General features: G+C 55.1%; 2 protein-coding genes, 1 long non-coding RNA gene and 12 other non-coding genes across 16 annotated transcripts in view; 2 read left to right on the top strand and 13 right to left on the bottom strand.

Annotated features, from left to right (window-relative positions):
- Nucleotides 1–1,407: 1,407 nt before the first annotated feature.
- Nucleotides 1,408–1,479, bottom strand: TRNAC-GCA. The gene has a single exon. It is a non-coding gene; the product is annotated as a tRNA-Cys (tRNA).
- Nucleotides 1,480–1,801: 322 nt separating this feature from the next.
- On the bottom strand, nt 1,802–1,873 carry TRNAC-GCA. Its single transcript has one exon. It is a non-coding gene; the product is annotated as a tRNA-Cys (tRNA).
- A 450-nt stretch (nt 1,874–2,323) lies between these two features.
- Nucleotides 2,324–2,395, bottom strand: TRNAC-GCA. Its single transcript has one exon. It is a non-coding gene; the product is annotated as a tRNA-Cys (tRNA).
- Nucleotides 2,396–2,747: 352 nt separating this feature from the next.
- On the bottom strand, nt 2,748–2,819 carry TRNAC-GCA. The gene has a single exon. It is a non-coding gene; the product is annotated as a tRNA-Cys (tRNA).
- Nucleotides 2,820–3,229: 410 nt separating this feature from the next.
- On the bottom strand, nt 3,230–3,301 carry TRNAC-GCA. Its single transcript has one exon. It is a non-coding gene; the product is annotated as a tRNA-Cys (tRNA).
- Nucleotides 3,302–3,711: 410 nt separating this feature from the next.
- On the bottom strand, nt 3,712–3,783 carry TRNAC-GCA. Its single transcript has one exon. It is a non-coding gene; the product is annotated as a tRNA-Cys (tRNA).
- A 375-nt stretch (nt 3,784–4,158) lies between these two features.
- On the bottom strand, nt 4,159–4,230 carry TRNAC-GCA. The gene has a single exon. It is a non-coding gene; the product is annotated as a tRNA-Cys (tRNA).
- Nucleotides 4,231–4,664: 434 nt separating this feature from the next.
- TRNAC-GCA lies at nt 4,665–4,736 on the bottom strand. Its single transcript has one exon. It is a non-coding gene; the product is annotated as a tRNA-Cys (tRNA).
- Nucleotides 4,737–5,023: 287 nt separating this feature from the next.
- TRNAC-GCA lies at nt 5,024–5,095 on the bottom strand. The gene has a single exon. It is a non-coding gene; the product is annotated as a tRNA-Cys (tRNA).
- A 2,148-nt stretch (nt 5,096–7,243) lies between these two features.
- On the bottom strand, nt 7,244–10,045 carry RPL23 (ribosomal protein L23). Its single transcript, XM_040617803.1, has 5 exons — nt 9,952–10,045; nt 9,253–9,336; nt 8,355–8,483; nt 7,593–7,706; nt 7,244–7,371 (listed from the first exon to the last, which is right to left on the bottom strand). The coding sequence occupies exons 1-5, from the start codon at nt 9,962–9,964 to the stop codon at nt 7,289–7,291; spliced, it is 423 nt and encodes a 140-aa protein (XP_040473737.1). The 5' UTR covers nt 9,965–10,045; the 3' UTR covers nt 7,244–7,288.
- Nucleotides 8,068–8,200, bottom strand: LOC121099192. The gene has a single exon (XR_005831429.1). It is a non-coding gene; the product is annotated as a small nucleolar RNA SNORA21 (small nucleolar RNA).
- A 2-nt stretch (nt 10,046–10,047) lies between the features above and the next one.
- LOC121099173 lies at nt 10,048–12,592 on the top strand. Of its 2 annotated transcripts, XR_005831423.1 has the most exons (3): nt 10,048–10,220; nt 10,843–11,048; nt 12,134–12,592. It is a non-coding gene; the product is annotated as an uncharacterized LOC121099173 (long non-coding RNA). The 2 variants fall into 2 exon arrangements; XR_005831422.1 differs by lacking the exon at nt 12,134–12,592 and having other exon boundaries at nt 10,112–10,220; nt 10,843–11,329.
- TRNAC-GCA lies at nt 10,362–10,433 on the bottom strand. The gene has a single exon. It is a non-coding gene; the product is annotated as a tRNA-Cys (tRNA).
- An 84-nt stretch (nt 12,593–12,676) lies between the features above and the next one.
- On the bottom strand, nt 12,677–12,748 carry TRNAC-GCA. The gene has a single exon. It is a non-coding gene; the product is annotated as a tRNA-Cys (tRNA).
- Nucleotides 12,749–13,067: 319 nt separating this feature from the next.
- Nucleotides 13,068–16,742, top strand: part of LASP1 (LIM and SH3 protein 1) — a 33,555-nt gene continuing 29,880 nt past the window's right edge. The window contains exon 1 of the mRNA XM_040617371.1: nt 13,068–13,199. Within this exon, the coding sequence (XP_040473305.1) occupies nt 13,131–13,199 (69 nt within the window). The 5' untranslated portion in view covers nt 13,068–13,130. The remainder of the gene's footprint in view (nt 13,200–16,742) is intronic.

Below are 16,742 nucleotides of genomic sequence, written 5' to 3'. Positions count from 1 at the left end.
CCACCGCCTGTTACGCGCCGCGCGGGGCGAACACGTCACTTCCGCCGCGGCGCTGAGGGCGGCCGGCAAGATGGCGGCCGAAGGCAGCGGAGCAGAGCAGGGCGCAGCCGAGGCCCCGTTCGCTAGGGAAAAACGGAAAGACTGAGCGCACTAGCGTGAGCTGCCCAGGTAACGGAACCGGTTGAACGGCGTGGAGAGTCGGGGCTCCCCGCTCCTGCGGGTGCGGAGCTCCAGGCGCCGCCGGTCCCGCAGGGACAAGGCCCGGGGCCGCTGTGACCGGGCCTGCAGGTTGTTTTCATTCCTTTCCCACATCAGTGGCCTCTACCCCTGGGGGCTGTAACTGAAATTGGGGTGTCGCCGTGCAAAGGTTTCGGCCACATGCGGCTGAAGGACGTCGGTGTGTGTGAAAGCGGCTCTGCCTGCTGAGCGCACCCGGCTGCTGGCTGCGGCTCTGCGGCCACCCGGGCTCAGCAGAACAAAAAGGAAAAAATCCCTCCCTGCAAAATGCCTAACTGTAAGCCTAACACTCCCACTGTAAGGCTCCGTCGTCTTAATCATTCTTTGTCCACACTATTCTACTCGCAAGATGAACAAGCAGTTTGTTTTCACTGGCTTCAAGATGTGAGCACGTTTCCAGTGACGTTAGTAGAAGCCACCCCAAAAAAGTGCCTGGAAATGAGGGTTCACAATTTGAATAGCACGTAATTATTCACGGGGCAGGTTTGGCAGGGCGTTACAGTGACAGGAATGTGCAGTGTGATGTCTCTTCCTCAGGCTAACGCTGTTCAAACTGCTCCTGCGGGGAGGGGGGGGCGTTTCCAGAGCCCCGCCGTGCACCCGTTGCCTACGACGCTGCCCGGGGCTGGGTTAGAACCGGTGACCTCCGAGTTCCCAGCCCGGCGCGTTGCCCCTGAGCCACCTCCCCCCGCCCTCCCGCCCCAAACCCCCGCCCAGCCGGCCCTGCGCCGGGGGCGTGGCTCAGGGGCAGAGCATCCGCCTGCGGGGCCGGAGGTGCAGGGTTCGAGCCCCCGGGCGGGGCGGGGAGAGGCAGCCACCTGGCATCTCAACAGCCCAACCACAGGCTGGTTCCTGCATCACTGCCCCAGCTCCCTTCAGAAGGCAACTCCGCAGTGATCCCTGCCTCTAGAACGGCGTTATCCCTGCTGTTTGCTGTTTAAATTAACGGCAATTACTCAGACAGGAAAAACTAGACCAGCAGCACCTCCACTGAGCCACCTTAGTTGTGTGTACGTGCAGTATTCAGGAGAGGAGAAAAATGTCCAAGTCTGAATTTGTGCTTGGCAGCAGATCATCAAGTGATTTCCAAGACTTTGGAGGGTTAAGAAACTCTCTCCATCCTCTGTGAGGTGATTCTGGAAGCAGAAAGGGTGAAAAACGAGCTAAAAGAGGGGGCACCTGGAGTTGAACCAGGGACCTCTTGATCTGCAGTCAAATGCTCTGCCACTGAGCTATACCCCCCAGCACAAGGGATTTTTAAAATGTTTACATGGAATAGAGACAAGTTTGTGTCCACTGGTTTGACTCTTCAACTTCATAGCACCTGTGCGCCTTAACGCACCTGCCAAAGGCTGTACGGGGAGTTACATATGATAAATACAATTAGTAGCTACACAGTGCAGAACCCCTGCAGTTTCCGAATAGCCACGGCCTCGGTACCTGCAATAACAGAGTTCAGAAACCAACCTTCCCTGCACAGCACAACTCACGAGAGCCAAGAGCAGCCACTTACTTTCAGTGCCCAAAATTTTGGCAAAAGGACGGTTGCAGGAGATGAAAAATGAGGGGGCACCTGGAGTTGAACCAGGGACCTCTTGATCTGCAGTCAAATGCTCTGCCACTGAGCTATACCCCCTGAGTTAGGGCTACTATGAGGAGCTACTGAGTTAGGAGCTACTACTACTGAGTTAGGAGCTACTACAAGCAGGCACAGCACCTGCACGAGGAGATTTTAAAAATTTTTCTGCATAAAAGTGAAGTTTCTAGCCCCACAGCTTTGGCTCTTTGACTCGACAGCCCCCTCTGCCCCTTAATGCGCCTGCCAAAGGCTGTACGGGGAGTTAAATGGGATAAATACAATTAGTACACAGAGTTAAGAAGAGAGGAAAGTACACACAGGGAGGAACTTACTCACACAGTGCAGAACCCCTGCAGTTTCCAAACAGTCAGGGCCTCGGGTCCTTCACTAACGGAGCTCAGGTACCTGCATTCCCTGCACAGCGCAACTCACAAGAGCCCAGAAGAGCTCCCCATCCTTTGGTGCCCAAAATTTTGGCAAAAGGACGGTTGCAGGAGAAGAAAAAAGAGGGGGCACCTGGAGTTGAACCAGGGACCTCTTGATCTGCAGTCAAATGCTCTACCACTGAGCTATACCCCCTGGCACAGCACCTGTGCGAGGACATTTTTAAAATAATCTTGTTTTTCTATGTGAATATGTCCACTGGTTAGACTTACCTGACAGACCCCGTGCATCTTAGTGTAGCTGCCAAAGTGTATGCAGACAATTACTACAGAGAAATGAGCCAAGTACACACAAACAGGTAGTAGTTGCTTGCACAATGCCCAGCCCCCTGCACCTTCCAAACAGTCACAGCCTCAGCACCTCCGATCCTGAAGCTCAGAAAGCAACCCTCGCTGCACAGCGCAACTCACAAGAGCCAAGCACGGGCCTCCACCTTCCTTCGGTGCCCAAAATTTTGGCAAAAGGATGGTTGCAGGAGATGAAAAAGAGGGGGCACCTGGAGTTGAACCAGGGACCTCTTGATCTGCAGTCAAATGCTCTGCCACTGAGCTATACCCCCTGAGTTAGAGCTACTACAAGGAGCAATAAAAATCTTACTACGCAGCGCAGGTTTCCCGTCCACTGCTCGGATTGTGCTATATGACGGCACCCTCTTCCGCACGCTCACGTACAAGCAAAACTGGGCACAGAAAGTTACTGCAGACAATCTGGAGTACCAATACACGTGGACAGGGTGTAATTATGCACCCCAAACTCGATGAAAACGACAATTGCTGTTAGGGCCAAGCAGGGAACGTTATGTCTTTGCTTCATCACCGTCACAGGTAATGGTTTTAGCAGGAAGTGTTAGGATGAGCGCTCAGTATCTTACATATGGAAGTTGAGGGTCCTTCTGGGCACAGCCTGAGCCCAGCGGAGCTAAAAGCAAGGAATGCTCCTCAGTTTTTCCCTGGAAAAAGCACAGTTCAAAGGGGGCACCTGGAGTTGAACCAGGGACCTCTTGATCTGCAGTCAAATGCTCTGCCACTGAGCTATACCCCCTGAGTTAGGGCTACTACAAGGAGCAATAAAAATCTTACTACGCAGCGCAGGTTTCCTGTCCACTGCTCGGATTGTGCTATATGACGGCACCCTCTTCCGCACGCTCACGTACAAGCAAAACTGGGCACAGAAAGTTACTGCAGACAATCTGGAGTACCAATACACGTGGACAGGGTGTAATTATGCACCCCAAACTCAATGAAAACGACAATTGCTGTTATGGCGAAGCAGGGAACGTTATGTCTTTGCTTCATCACCGTCACAGGTAATGGTTTTAGCAGGAAGTGTTAGGATGAGCGCTCAGTATCTTACATATGGAAGTTGAGGGTCCTTCTGGGAACAGCCTGAGCCCAGCGGAGCTAAAAGCAAGGAATGCTCCTCAGTTTTTCCCTGGAAAAAGCACAATTCAAAGGGGGCACCTGGAGTTGAACCAGGGACCTCTTGATCTGCAGTCAAATGCTCTGCCACTGAGCTATACCCCCCGGCACAGTGCCTGCGCAAGGAGATTTTAAAAATTTTTCTGCATAAAATGAGGTTTCTAGCCCCACTGCTTTGACTCTTTGACTCGACAGCCCCCTCTGCCCCTTAATGCGCCTGCCAAAGGCTGTACGGGGAGTTAAATGGGATAAATACAATTAGTACACAGAATTAACAGAGGAAAGTACACACAGGGAGGACTTACTCACACAGTGCAGAACCCCTGCAGTTTCCAAACAGTCAGGGCCTCGGGTCCTTCACTAACGGAGCTCAGGTACCTGCATTCCCTGCACAGCGCAACTCACAAGAGCCCAGAAGAGCTCCCCATCCTTTGGTGCCCAAAATTTTGGCAAAAGGACGGTTGCAGGAGAAGAAAAATGAGGGGGCACCTGGAGTTGAACCAGGGACCTCTTGATCTGCAGTCAAATGCTCTACCACTGAGCTATACCCCCTGGCACAGCACCTGCCAACCCACCGACAAAACATTTAGTTTGTTCTTCCCCGGTCTTTGACCTTGATCCCACGGGAATCACGTCCTGCTGCAGAAATTGCAAAACAAAACAGCAGAAAAGACAGGGAGTTATCAGACTCCAGCACAAGACAGATGCCGCCTCCATACCTCGTTCCCCAGGTGACCTTGGCCCAGTTTCTCTGCAGCTCCGTGTCCTCTCCCCACGGTGGGCTGCGCTCCGAGTACCCCACAACCCGAGTACCCCACAACCTGACACAGCAGCTGCCTTAGCGTCTTTGAACCTTTTTCCCCGCCCTTTCCAGCTCCGACTGTATCGTGACAGAAGAATTAATAGGAGAGGAGGTTGAGCTGATGTTGGGAGTTCACCTTCCAGGGACCACGCATCCCAAAATTCCAAGAAAAAAGTGGAAAGGGAGGGGGCACCCGGAGTTGAACCGGGGACCTCTTGATCTGCAGTCAAATGCTCTACCACTGAGCTATACCCCCTGCCTGGGCACAGCTCCCCGGCACAAATTCTCCTCTTCATTAGCAGCTCTCCTTAATTAGTATCATAGCACAGCTTGGCTAATTAATCCCAGCAAAAGCAGCAGCTTCTCCTGAAATACTCCTCTCGTTCCTCACAAACACCCCACTGCTCCTGTGGGAATGTTCTTCTCCCCCTCTGGCCAACCACCCGCCAAAGGACAGAGCCTGCAGGTAGTTTATGGGAAAAGCATTGGAACAAGGAGCTCCAAACCCACTTTTTTTTGGGGGGGAAAAGGGGAAAAAAAGGGAGGGGGCACCCGGATTTGAACCGGGGACCTCTTGATCTGCAGTCAAATGCTCTGCCCCTGAGCTATACCCCCACTTGCACAGGGCTGCCCGGTACGGCTCCATCTGGGCAGTGACGAGGTGGCTTGGCTGCATTCCACCACCTGCCCTCGCCACACCTGCACCGCTGCCTCGCAGGCACGCCAGCCCTCTCATTACCCTGCCTTTTGCCTTTACACACACCCCCACCCCCCCCAGGTCTTTTTCCAACACTTAAAAACCAGGCTCCTGGCTGCCAAGCTCATAGATACCTGGGTTACCTTTCTCCAAAACATCCCATTGTGGAGGAGAAAAAAAAACAAACAAAAAAAAAACAACGCTCGGAAACACTGACTTCAAAACACCGCTGAAGGCACCTGGCTGCACCTTTCTTTGGTCTCGGGGGTGTGCCCTGCCATTAGACAGCACACCAGCCTCGCAGAGGCACTACTGCCACACCTCCCTCCCTGCCCACAGCCTCTCTTGCCTTCTCTGACTGGCAGCCCAAAAGCAGGGGACACCAAAAAAAGAAACACCCAAAGTGCTTCATCCAACTACCGTGCCGTGCTCTGCCTCAGGAAGAGTCTTCCCACATCAAAAATCCAGCACAAGCTGTTAAAATAGATCAAGGGAAAAGACCTTTATTCTAGCGGTGGTTCCTTACTCATAAGCAGGTCTCTGCATCTCTCCCCAGGTCTGAGGAACAGCTCCTTCATCACCACCGGACTGGAAAGATGGCCACCGCTCAGAAGGAAAGAGATCAACTCCAGCCGCAGGTCTGGAATGCTGCGGCGACAGCCCGAGCACCCGCTGTACCCTTCCAGGGGTTCCAGGTCTGCTGGGAAGAAGCCACGACCGCTCACCTGCTCTGTGGAACAGCCTGGAGAGAAGAGAGTGGCCCTCAGTCCGTGTCAAACCCTTTTCCATGTTCCCCCCCCCTCCAGCTGCTGCCAACGCACAGCACATTATCCAGTGGGAATGCCTCAAGAAACAAATTTTAGGGCACAATATTTTGCAGATTCATGTTGGATAGGCCAAAGATCTGTTTATAAATGCTTTACAAATCACTGCAAGACCCTGCTGGTCTTGTACATCGTTATTTGTGTCTGTGCTACAAGTAACTCCAAGTCTTTGGTCCGTTCACCACCCTTCTCCCTCTGCTCTAAAGGCATCTGGGATAGCAGAGAAGGATCAGGAATCTCTAAGCAAAGGGAAAAGTGACCGTGGGATCAGCTATGTGCCAGGGTGGATCGAAGCCCGGAGCACACCAGGGGCTCCCTGACCTGGGTGTCACAGCCAGTGCTGAGAGCAGGGCACCAGGGCCACGATATCCAGGAGAAACTCCCCCCCGATTTCCACCCGCAAGCCCAGGTCCAAGGCAGCCTCCCTGCCCCTCCAGCAGCACCACAAAACACGCCAACCTGCAGCTTACATCCAAACGTTCTCCGCTGCAGCCAGAGGAACACCGGGAAAACCACCAGCCACTTGACACAGCACAAGCTTTTGCACAGACCTACCTTCCAACTCCCACCTCGAAGCTTTTCAGCTGATCTTGCAAGTTCAGATCAGACCTTCTACTTGCAATTAGCAATCAGCGACCTGTTTCACCACTGATGGAAGGTTGAGGCACGTGCTTCAGCCACTACCTCAGCCAACAGCAGTGGGGCTTGATGTGTCCTTGCACGACTTCAGCAAGGTCGAAGGAACATTCTTTAGATCCCAGTGGCCACAACTCCACAGCTCAAGGCACAGATCACTTTCAAGCAGTATTTCCCACACCCACACCCCTCCCCCTCGAATCAGACCAGTATCTCTAAGCAGTTAAATTGCCCACCCTGGAAGAAAATTCCAGACCTACAATTTGGCAAGCCTCTGTACAAAGGCTTCTTGTAGCGGCTTTTATAGACACCGCCCAGTTTCTGTCCCTGCATACATCAACTGGATCAATTCAGTCAATATTGCTGAAATTTAACTTATTCCAGTGCAACCCCCTTCCAGCTATTTTCCACTAGTACAGGAACCTGCCTGAATTAAAAAAAAAAAAGACTCATCACTGGATATTAAAACTCCAAATCCCATTTTCCTGCTCAAAGTATACATCCACACAAGAGTTCTGTAAAAACACCTCCCAGAACTAACTCCCTCATCGTCACACTCGTCCTGCTCAGCAGAGGAGAGCACTTTGGCAAGAAAGACACTACTTCTTTGGTACAAGGACTTTTATTTTATCTCTACGGAGATGAACACGTTCATGCAATGCTTCCTGCATTGGAGGCGATCCTGGGCCACAGATCCGCACACTCCTTAGCCACAGGGCCTGTGATTGCAGAGCCTGGGAAAGAAAGAGACAACAGCGCGTTAGGGGCCCGAGTAGGTGCAGAGATGCTTCAGGGCAGCATTTTTACACAAACACTAGTTCAATCCAATCACACCCTCCAAGGAGAATCTGGGTCCTTTTGCCCAGGAGAGCGCAGCCCTCCGACCAGCACCACCGACCCGCCACCCCTCTCCATGTCCCCCTTTAGCCCAGCGTAACGGGATCCTTGTCCGTACCTTTCATTTCACCTTTATTATTTACTATCACTCCTGCGTTGTCTTCAAAATAGAGGAACACCCCGTCTTTTCTCCTGTACGATTTCCGCTGCCGAATTACCACCGCCGGATGGACTGCAAAGAGAAAGGAACAGCTCTGTATCAGAAACGTCACGTTAAGCACACGGTCCCGGGAACAGATACCCCAGGGGAACCGTCTTGCAGCAGCACCTGACGCAGTGCACAAGCGTGGGGTTTTCTGCACGGTGTATTTGCAGTGCTTCGCTGAGAGAAGCTACAGTTTATAGTCAGTAATACACTTAAAACTGATCGTTTAACGCTTACAGCTGCGTCCACGCTTGGGACAATCTAGCGTTTTTCCACTTTTCCACCTTTATTTCTAAATATACCATCCATTCACAGACAATACTCAGCAAACACTCCTCCCTTCCCCTCCAGAGCAGGACCAGACCTCCTTCCCCGCCCCCCCCAGGCCGAATGTCACACCGCTGATTGAAATCAACAGCACGGGCTGCCACTTCACCCAGAAGCGATGTCTTCGCTCTGCCCTTCCACGACAACTCGCCGAGCCACTGCACACAGACCCAACGAGTGCTTTTCAGAAGGGTGGAGGTGACGCTCCAAAGATTCGGGGCCCACCTTCTGATCAGTTTGAGGGAGGAACCGTGCTCCCCTCGGATGAGGGACACTACAGCGCAGGCAGGCTTGCAGCAGGAGCTGCCCGTCGGTGCGGCAGGACTCGCCGCTCCTCTCCGCACTCACCCTTCTTCCTCAGCTCTGGTTTGCCTTTCTTGACGGTAGCCATCACCATGTCACCCACGCCGGCTGCCGGCAGCCTGTTCAGGCGTCCCTTGATCCCCTTCACGGAGATGATGTACAAGTTCTTGGCACCTGCGGAGAGAAGCGCCGGAATTAACAGAGCTGGCCATCCAGGAAGACGTTTCCCTTGTCGAATCACCGACTGAAGCGAACAGCACGGGCTGCCGCTTCACCCAGAAGCGATACCGTTGCTGTCTCCTTCCGCAACATCTCACTGAGCCACAAGCACAGACCCAACAAGAGCTTTTCAGAAGGAAAATGGCTTTTTACAAACTTCTTCCAACACCTTCAGCATTACAGCAGGTGTCTCCTGACCGCTGCCACCCTGTTGTGTTCATTTCAGTGCAATTACTACAGCCTGTTTGTTTCACTATAACTATTATGGATAATTGTCAGCAAACGTTAGCTGCACATTATATCGTTAAAGGAATGTTAATCTGTGATTCCAGGAAAGAGCTAAAATGAAAGATCCCCTTGCAAAGATGGATTTGAAACCCAACTTGCCAAAAGAAGCTGAAATGTGGTCAAGACAAGCCCATCTAGGGAATAATAACTGAGGTCCAGCTCGGGGTCTGCTGGTGTTGGAGACCCACAGAAGTTTTCTTAACCTGTAAGGAACATGTGTGACGCTTAATTAACGCAGCGCCGCTTATCCTTGGGAAATGAACCAACGTGACGCTTCCCAGCGATGTAACAGGTAAACGTGCGGACGGTCTAACCCTGCCTAAACGGAACGGGGCAGGCAGGATGATGTGCCGGTACACAGCGCTGCAGCAGCGGCACGGCAGCGCCCCATGTCCGGCAGCTCCCGCGCTCCTAGCCGGGCCACAGCCGCGCTCACCCGTGTTGTCGGCGCAGTTGATCACAGCTCCCACCGGGAGACCGAGGGAGATGCGGAACTTGGCACCGGAGGAACCGCCGCGTCCTGTGGGTTGAGAAAAGAATTAAGAGCCGAATGACGGAGCGTCCCCCAGCCCAGCCTGACCCCTGCTGCCCCATCCTCCCCCCACCCTGTCCCCCCAGTGTCCCCCCATCCCGCCTCCCTGTCACCCCAGCCCCCTATTCAGTCCCCCCAGCGTCCCACCATCCTGCCCCTCCCACCCTATCCCCCATCCCGTCCCCCTGCCGCCCCGTCCCCCCAGCCCCTCCATCCCACCCCCCCCCCACCGCCCTGTCCCCCCAGTGTCGCCCCGCCACCCCGTCCCCCCAGTGTCCTCCCATCCCGTCCCCCTGCCGCCCTGTCCCCCCATCCTGCCCCCCCGTCCCCCCAGTGTCCATCTCGTCCCCCCCGTCCCCCCAGCCCCTCCATCCCACCCCCCCCCGCCACCCTGTCCCCCCGCCCCGTCTCCCCAGCCCCCCCATCCCAGGCCCCACCCCCACGTCCTCTAAGCATCCCCCCATCCCGTTCCTCCGCCGCCCCATCCCCCCCATCCCGTCCCCACAGTCCCCCCGCCGCCTCGGGAGCGGGACAGCCACGCCGGCCGCAGGTCCCGAGCCCCGCGGGGCGGCGGATGGAGCCGGATCCCGGCCCCCGGCTCACCTCGCTTGGACATCTTGGGGCCGGAAGAGGAGGCGCGGCGCGGAGCACGCCGGGATATGCCCGTACCCCGCGCCGCCGGAAGTGACGTGCCAAGGCCAGCGCGCCTCACGTGGCGGCCGGGCCCCGCGGCGCCGCGCGGAGGTGACGGGGAGCGGAGCGTGCCCGCTCCCCCTCTCTCCCCCCACCACCATCCCGCCGGTACCGGGAGCACCGCGAGGGGACAGGCGGCAGCCGCCCCACGGTGGGCTGCGCTCCCCACGGGTGCATGGGTACGGCGGGGGCGCGCCAGGGGCACGGGGAGGCTTTGGGACCGTAATTTTGGGAGAAAATCTTTCGAAAATTTCTAAACCGGCGGGGGCACGGGGCGGGGGGGGGAATTAAAAAAAAGAAATAGAGACGTTTCCTAAAAGAGGGGGCACCCGGATTTGAACCGGGGACCTCTTGATCTGCAGTCAAATGCTCTACCACTGAGCTATACCCCCGGCGCGTGCGGTTGCGCTCCGCGCCGCCTTCCCGCGCTACCCGGGGGCCACCGGCCCGGGGGGGACACTCGCCCCCAGCCCCCGAGCAGGGAGGGGCGATGGAACGGGTGCGCTTGTCCCAGGGGGGCCCGGCCAGGGCCGGGCTAGGAGCCCCCCGCGGGCATGGGGGGGCCAGCAAGGAAGGAATTTTTCTGCCTTATCAGAAGGAATTGCCCTTGGCTGGCTCGTGCCTCCAGGGGGCTACTTCAGCCCCAGCGACTCCGCACAATCCAGGGTTATTGCACCCCAAAGGGAAAGGGATTTTTGCCTGGGGGCTATATATTTTACATCTAATTATCTATAATATATATGTTACATTTTCATATATAAATGTATATAAAATATTTATAATTTTTATTTAATTATTCAGGGATCACCTAAATCAAATATCAGGAGGAAAGCACAAGTGATGCTGCTTGTACTATTTCATATACCCGGTCCTCTGAGTGCTCCGCGTAGAAACAAGAAAGAATGTTGCCAGCCTTCAGCAAAAAATGAGAAATATGTATGTAAGAGAATAACTTCAGAAAGCAACAAAATATCCCGTCGTTTCACAGCAATAATCAACCGCTGACGGTAAATGTGTGGTTTGCAGCTGTAACGAGGTGATGGTGCTGTAACGCGGCGCTACCCAGCGTGGCTCCTGCCGTGGGGTCCCAGGACATCAGCTCACACCCACCACCCCTGCGAAGGCACCAGGAGGAGAGCGCAGGTCACGCGGCGAGGTCACCCATCAACAGGATGGGTGCTTGGGGCACCAGGAGTGATGCAGCTCACCAGGGATGGGTGCTTAGGACACCAGACATGGTGCAGCTCACTGGGGATGGGTGCTTGGGGCACCAGGAGTGATGCAGCTCACCAGGGATGGGTGCTTGGGACACCAGACATGGTGCAGCTCACCGGGGATGGGTTCTTGGGGCACCAGGAGTGATGCAGCTCACCAGGGATGGGTGCTTAGGACACCAGACATGGTGCAGCTCACCGGGGATGGGTTCTTGAGGCACGAGGAGTGATGCAGCTCACCAGGGATGGGTGCTTGGGACACCAGACATGGTGCAGCTCACCGGGGATGGGTTCTTGGGGCACCAGGAATGATGCAGCTCTCAAAAAGAAAAAAAAAAATAAGAAAAGCTGGGGCTGGAGCAGGGCCTGGGGGGAGTGATGCCCTCAGCCAGCCCTGGGAAGCAGCAGCAGCAGCTTCTCTGCACTGAACCCAAAACGTCGGGGTGATGGAGAGCCTCCCTCACCCCGCAGCTTCTCCCGAGCCAAGCGAGGAAAAACCACCCACAGCATCCCAAAGAGCTGGATAAGCTGAAAAGCTCATCTTATTTTAAGCTGCGATGGGCCAGGAAAGGGTGGGAGGCTGATTCGGGGGGCTGGGAAGCGTTGGGCGAGGTGATCAGAAAAGGGAAGGAGTGGGCGCCTTTGTGAGAGGATCAGATAAGCTGCTTTTCAAACGAAGGAAGCCAATTTTAAGCCGCATCCTGAAATGAATAAGGGGGCAGAGAGCCGAGCGCAGCCTCGTTTGATGTGGGTGTGCTTTATTAAAGCCTGCTTGCAAATAGTGATTACCGAGCTTCGGTCTTTTCTAACATGCTCCGGGAAAGAGAATTAAGGTGTCATTATCTCCCAATAGAAATTGAATTAACGTTCTTACGAAGGTTTTTGCAACGGAATAACCTGAATTGACCGGAGTTGATGCTACGCGTCGTCGTGTACAGGCAGGGAGAACCTGGGTGAAGCGGGGTGTGCGGTACCCCACGGCATTGCAGCTTGGAAAAGGTTGAGAGGCTTCTGTTCCGTAAAAATACACTAAAAATTGAAACCTGGTGGGGAACTGGACTTGCGCTCGACAGAGGTCGAGACGCTTCTGCTCACGTTTGTGTTGCTGCCTTTCAATAAAAATACGATAAAAGTTGAAAGCTGGTGGGGAACTGGACTTGTGCGAGGTACAGACGCAGAGATCAAGGTGCTCCCTCTCGCCCCTGCAAGTCTGTGACCCGCCTGTTGTGGATCACTTCCCATTTTACCAAAAATAACTTATTTATTAAAACTGCGTTTCCCCTCGAAGCGACTCAGCCCAATGCAGCAGCTCTACGGACACAACTCCCCAACGCCACCGCAGCTCTCCACTCACTTACCGGCTTAAAATTATAAGGAGTCACGCGTGGATGTGGAGTTAAAAAAAAAAAAAATTAATTTTCAGGGGGCACCCGGATTTGAACCAGGGACCTCTTGATCTGCAGTCAAATGCTCTACCACTGAGCTATACCCCCAGCTGCCAATAAAGCCGCCGGGCGGTCACTTACAAAAGCTCCACGCGTGGGCAGACCCCCCCACCCCGTTCCACGCAGAGACGAGCGTGGAACGGGGTGGGGGGCTGGGTGTGTGTGTGGGGGGTGTCTGCGCGCCCCTGCAAAGCGCTACACGTGCCCACGCACCCCCGGAGGCGGGAGCGCGCCCGCCCACGCCGCCCATTGACAAACGTAGGCTGTACGGCTGCGTGGGGACACGCCCCGCCCCCACCGCCCCTCCCCCACCCCCCCCCCCCCCCCCCCCCCCCAGCCTATTTAGGGTCGCGGCAAAGCGGGCGGCGGCTCAGAAGCAGCAGCAGCGGGTGGTGGGAAGGAGTTGGGGAGGGGGGGGGGGGGTCGAGCCATGAATCCCAACTGTGCCCGTTGCGGCAAGATCGTGTATCCCACCGAGAAGGTGAACTGCTTGGATAAGGTCAGTGGCCACGCGTGGGGCTGGGGGCACGCGGGGGGCGGGGGGGGGCGACGGAGGGGGAGCACCCAGGGTGATCGGCTCTCCCGTGGGTGGGATGGTTGTAGGTTTTTTGTTTTTTTTTTTTTCCTCCTCCTTCATCATCTCCACGTTGCCTACCCGGAGGGTCCTGGCGGCGGCTGCCAGGTCTCCCGGGGGTGGGATGCTTCGTTTTCCTCCTCCATCATCATCATCATTATCTCGCTTTTGGGGAGGGGGGGGGCATCTCCACGTTACCCACCCAGAGAGTCCTAGAGAGCTGCTTGAGGCGGGGGGGACCCCCACGCTCCCCCCAGGATCCAGCATCCCCTCCCACCAGGGGACTGGGAGCCCTTTGCCCAGGCGCTCCCCGTGGCTTTTTTTTTTTTTTTTTTTTTTAAATAATTTAAAAGCAGCGGCAGCCCCAGCCTTTCGGGAAGGCGGCTGCGGAGGCTGATGGAAAGCAACAGTTAAAGCTTCCCCTCAAGCCGGGAACCTCATCTGGTTTGCATTACCCGAGCTTTTTTCTTTTTTTCTTCTTTTTTTTTTTTTTTTTCCTTTTAATCTTCCACCCCAATTGATACTTCTGTGTTCCAGAATTCAAGCTTTATACTTTCTGCTGCCTGCCTTAACGCGGGGCGCGAGCGCTTTGGAGTGGCTTTTTTATTTATTATTATTTATTTTTTTTTTAATGTTTTCCCATCAAGAACAAAGCTCTGGTGAGGTGAGGTCCGGTGGAGCAGGCGGTGGTGGTGTCTCCATCCCCTGTGCTGCACCATTCCCATGGGATTTGCCTCTCAACTAACCCCTCCTGGAGAGCTGAGCTGCTCTCCTCCCCCTCCTCTTCCAGGCTTCTGGGATGACCAGTTTAGGGACTAAAAAAAGTAACTGGAAGAATGTGCGGATCTGGGCAGCGGCATTCCTGAGCTCCAGCAGCCCCTTTTGCTCGCATTTTTAACAGATGATGTTTCTTCCTGAAGCTGGGAATGGTTTGAAGCTGAACTATCAGCCCTGTGTCCCAGGGATTGTCCTGGCTGCTTTTCTGCAGCCTGTGCTGACCCCCAGTAGCTGCGGGCTATCCCAACAGGGATAATTGGAAGGGAATTGGGGGGGGGGGGGGGGGGGGGGCGGGGTACGACCCCTTGATTCCACAGCCAGCAGCCTGGGTTTTGCACCGCTTCTGACCTGGCAGCGGTGTGCTGAGCATGCTGAGCCCCTCTATCCCGGCTGTTTGGAAGAGGGCAGGAGGCTGCAGGCATCATCCTGTACTTCTAGGGGGTCTCCTTAGCTTCCCCTTCCTCAAAATTATCGCACGGGCGGCCTTGGAAATACAGCGTGCCCCTAACCAAACAACGAATTGCCTCGGCGTTATAATTTTTCCTGGGGTTTCTGGCTAGGGGAGGGGGGGGGCAAAAAAAAAAAAGCCTCGCCACTTCCTATAAAAGCCGGAGATAAGCGCGGTGTGACGAGTGGCTGCCCTCCTGTTTTCGCTCTACCCAGAGCAAAGTCAAAAGGGCGGCTCTGGCGGTGTTTGCGTAAGCGTCGCTGAAGTTGAACCGCAGCAGCGGTGCAGGGCTGCTGGGAGGGGAAGCAATGCATGCGGCGGCGGCGACGCTCTCGGTGCATGCACCGGTGTGTTGGTAAGCCAGATGGGTTTGGGTTTTATCCTGGTAGTGACATCAAGGGGGGGGGGGGGGTGGTGTCCCTTTTCCTTTTGAGATTTACAGGAAAGTAGGAGGAAGAACTTTGCTGCACCGCCACTGCCAGCTCCGGCTGGGCTGAACGCCGCCGGCCGGTTCTGCTGCTTCGCTTGTCACATCCTCACCTTGCGAGGCGAAGGGCAAATGCCCCCCGCTCGGCCTTGGGGGAAAGGGGTGTTGCTCCCCTCCCCCCACCGCCAGCCCTCTAGAGAAGGTGCTGGGTGAGCTGCCCGCTTCCGCTGTGGAAGTGACATCTCCTGCGCCGCTGGTGCTTGCAGCTGCTGAACGCACGTAAAGCTGATGTCAGATGAGTTCCGAAACGAGTTAAACGAGCTGTTACAGTGCATTAAACCCCAGCAAGTGTTTGCCCCCAGCCCCAGGAGTCCCCCCTCACCCTCAACTCTCAAGCGATGCTCCCAGCGGTGGAGCAGTGGCTTTGCTCAGTGGAGGGGTGTTGCGTGGCTGTAGTAAATGGCTACACCAACACGTACCGTGGCTCTGAGCTCTGTCCCCACGTCCAGCCTGCCGTGGGTGGCAAAGCTGTCCAATGCTCCATCCCTCCACGAGCAGCCTGCCTGGAGCGCAGCCAGCGCGCTTCCCGCAGAGTACATCCCGCCGGGATGCGGTGCAGTCGTACCTGGGATCGCCTCCAGATGTTGGGAGCACTTCAGACTTGGGAGCTGGAAAGCACAGGCGTTAATGCTCCTCTAAAAACCAATTTGAAACTCATCCCCTTTCCCTACAGCCGTGCTGGGAGGGTGAGCTTTACTTCCAGTAGCGTTACTGGAAGCCTCTGTGATTGCTGGTCCCCTGTGTCAGCTCCGTGTTGCAGCTCTCCCTTTAGTGCTGCCTTGGATTCATGGATCCAGCACCAGTGAAAAGACAAAATTTAGTGGCAGCAAGACTTGAAGGTAGGGGTCCTGCTCTTGGTATCTGCTCAGGGTGCAGAGTCTCCTTCATCAGAACCCTGGCACAGAGACCCCCCTGCTGAACAGTGCCTAATGCAAACCCAGGCATCAATACGCACTAATTGCTCTCTGGCTGGGGTTTGTTGTTTGGTTTTTTGTGGGTTTTTTTTTGTTGTTGTTTCTGCTGTGCTTACTGCAGAGGCTGCCCCAGGCGAGGGGACAGCTGGCCTTGCCAGATAGTCCTTAGCTCTTGGGAGCCTGGGTATTCCTCGGAGGAGGAGGAGGAGGCTCCAAAGTAGTGTTGGCTGTCAGCTCATCTCTGTGTATTTCTAGTGGCATCCCTGGTGTTTACCCACAGCTCTTGGCACGATGGATGGCCGACAGGCTGGGTGAGGTCTATTAATTACCCCTTATGCGGCCGTAGCTCAACCGAAAGGCTGAAACTCTGCAGATGCCTGCAGAACTCGGGGTTCAGCTGTTGATCTCTGTGTCCTTAAAGAGTCTGAAAGCTGGGAAGGGGGAAAATAATCCTGCGCAGGCTGGATGTGGATGAGGGCGTTGGTACGGAGCGGCGCGTGGTGCAGTTAGAAGCCCCCTCGCTGTTAGTGGCAAGCTCTAGAACTTGTGTAACTAGAGGAAAAGAACAAATACGTTGCTCTGAGCAACTGGAAGGAGGTAAATTGTCCTTTCTGGGCTGAGTCATTGCCTTGCAGAGCTGGGGCTGTGTTTGTGCACCGGGGTGTGGTACCTGTGGGTAGGTGGCACAAGGGCTCAGCCTTGGCTCTTGCAGTCTCCTTGCAGGAACACAGACCCAGCCGGTAGTTGCAGTGGTGGAAATGACTTTATTTTTTCCAAGCTTAATAGTAGAAACTACAGCAACAACCACCAGCTGTTCTCCCGGGGTTTGCTTGCTTGCTGCG

This window comes from Falco naumanni, chromosome 18 (genome assembly GCF_017639655.2).
Source record: "Falco naumanni isolate bFalNau1 chromosome 18, bFalNau1.pat, whole genome shotgun sequence".
Classification (NCBI taxonomy): domain Eukaryota; kingdom Metazoa; phylum Chordata; class Aves; order Falconiformes; family Falconidae; genus Falco; species Falco naumanni.
The sequence above is the reverse complement of the archived record's forward strand: the minus strand, read 5'-3'. Positions and strand labels throughout refer to the sequence as shown.

Coding starts and splice junctions, on each gene's coding strand:
- RPL23 (XM_040617803.1), bottom strand. Junction 8,484..9,252: donor CAACTGCGCCGACAACACGG/GTGAGCGCGGCT, acceptor TTCTCTCCGCAG/GTGCCAAGAACTTGTACATC. Junction 7,707..8,354: donor ACCAGAGCTGAGGAAGAAGG/GTGAGTGCGGAG, acceptor TTCTCTTTGCAG/TCCATCCGGCGGTGGTAATT.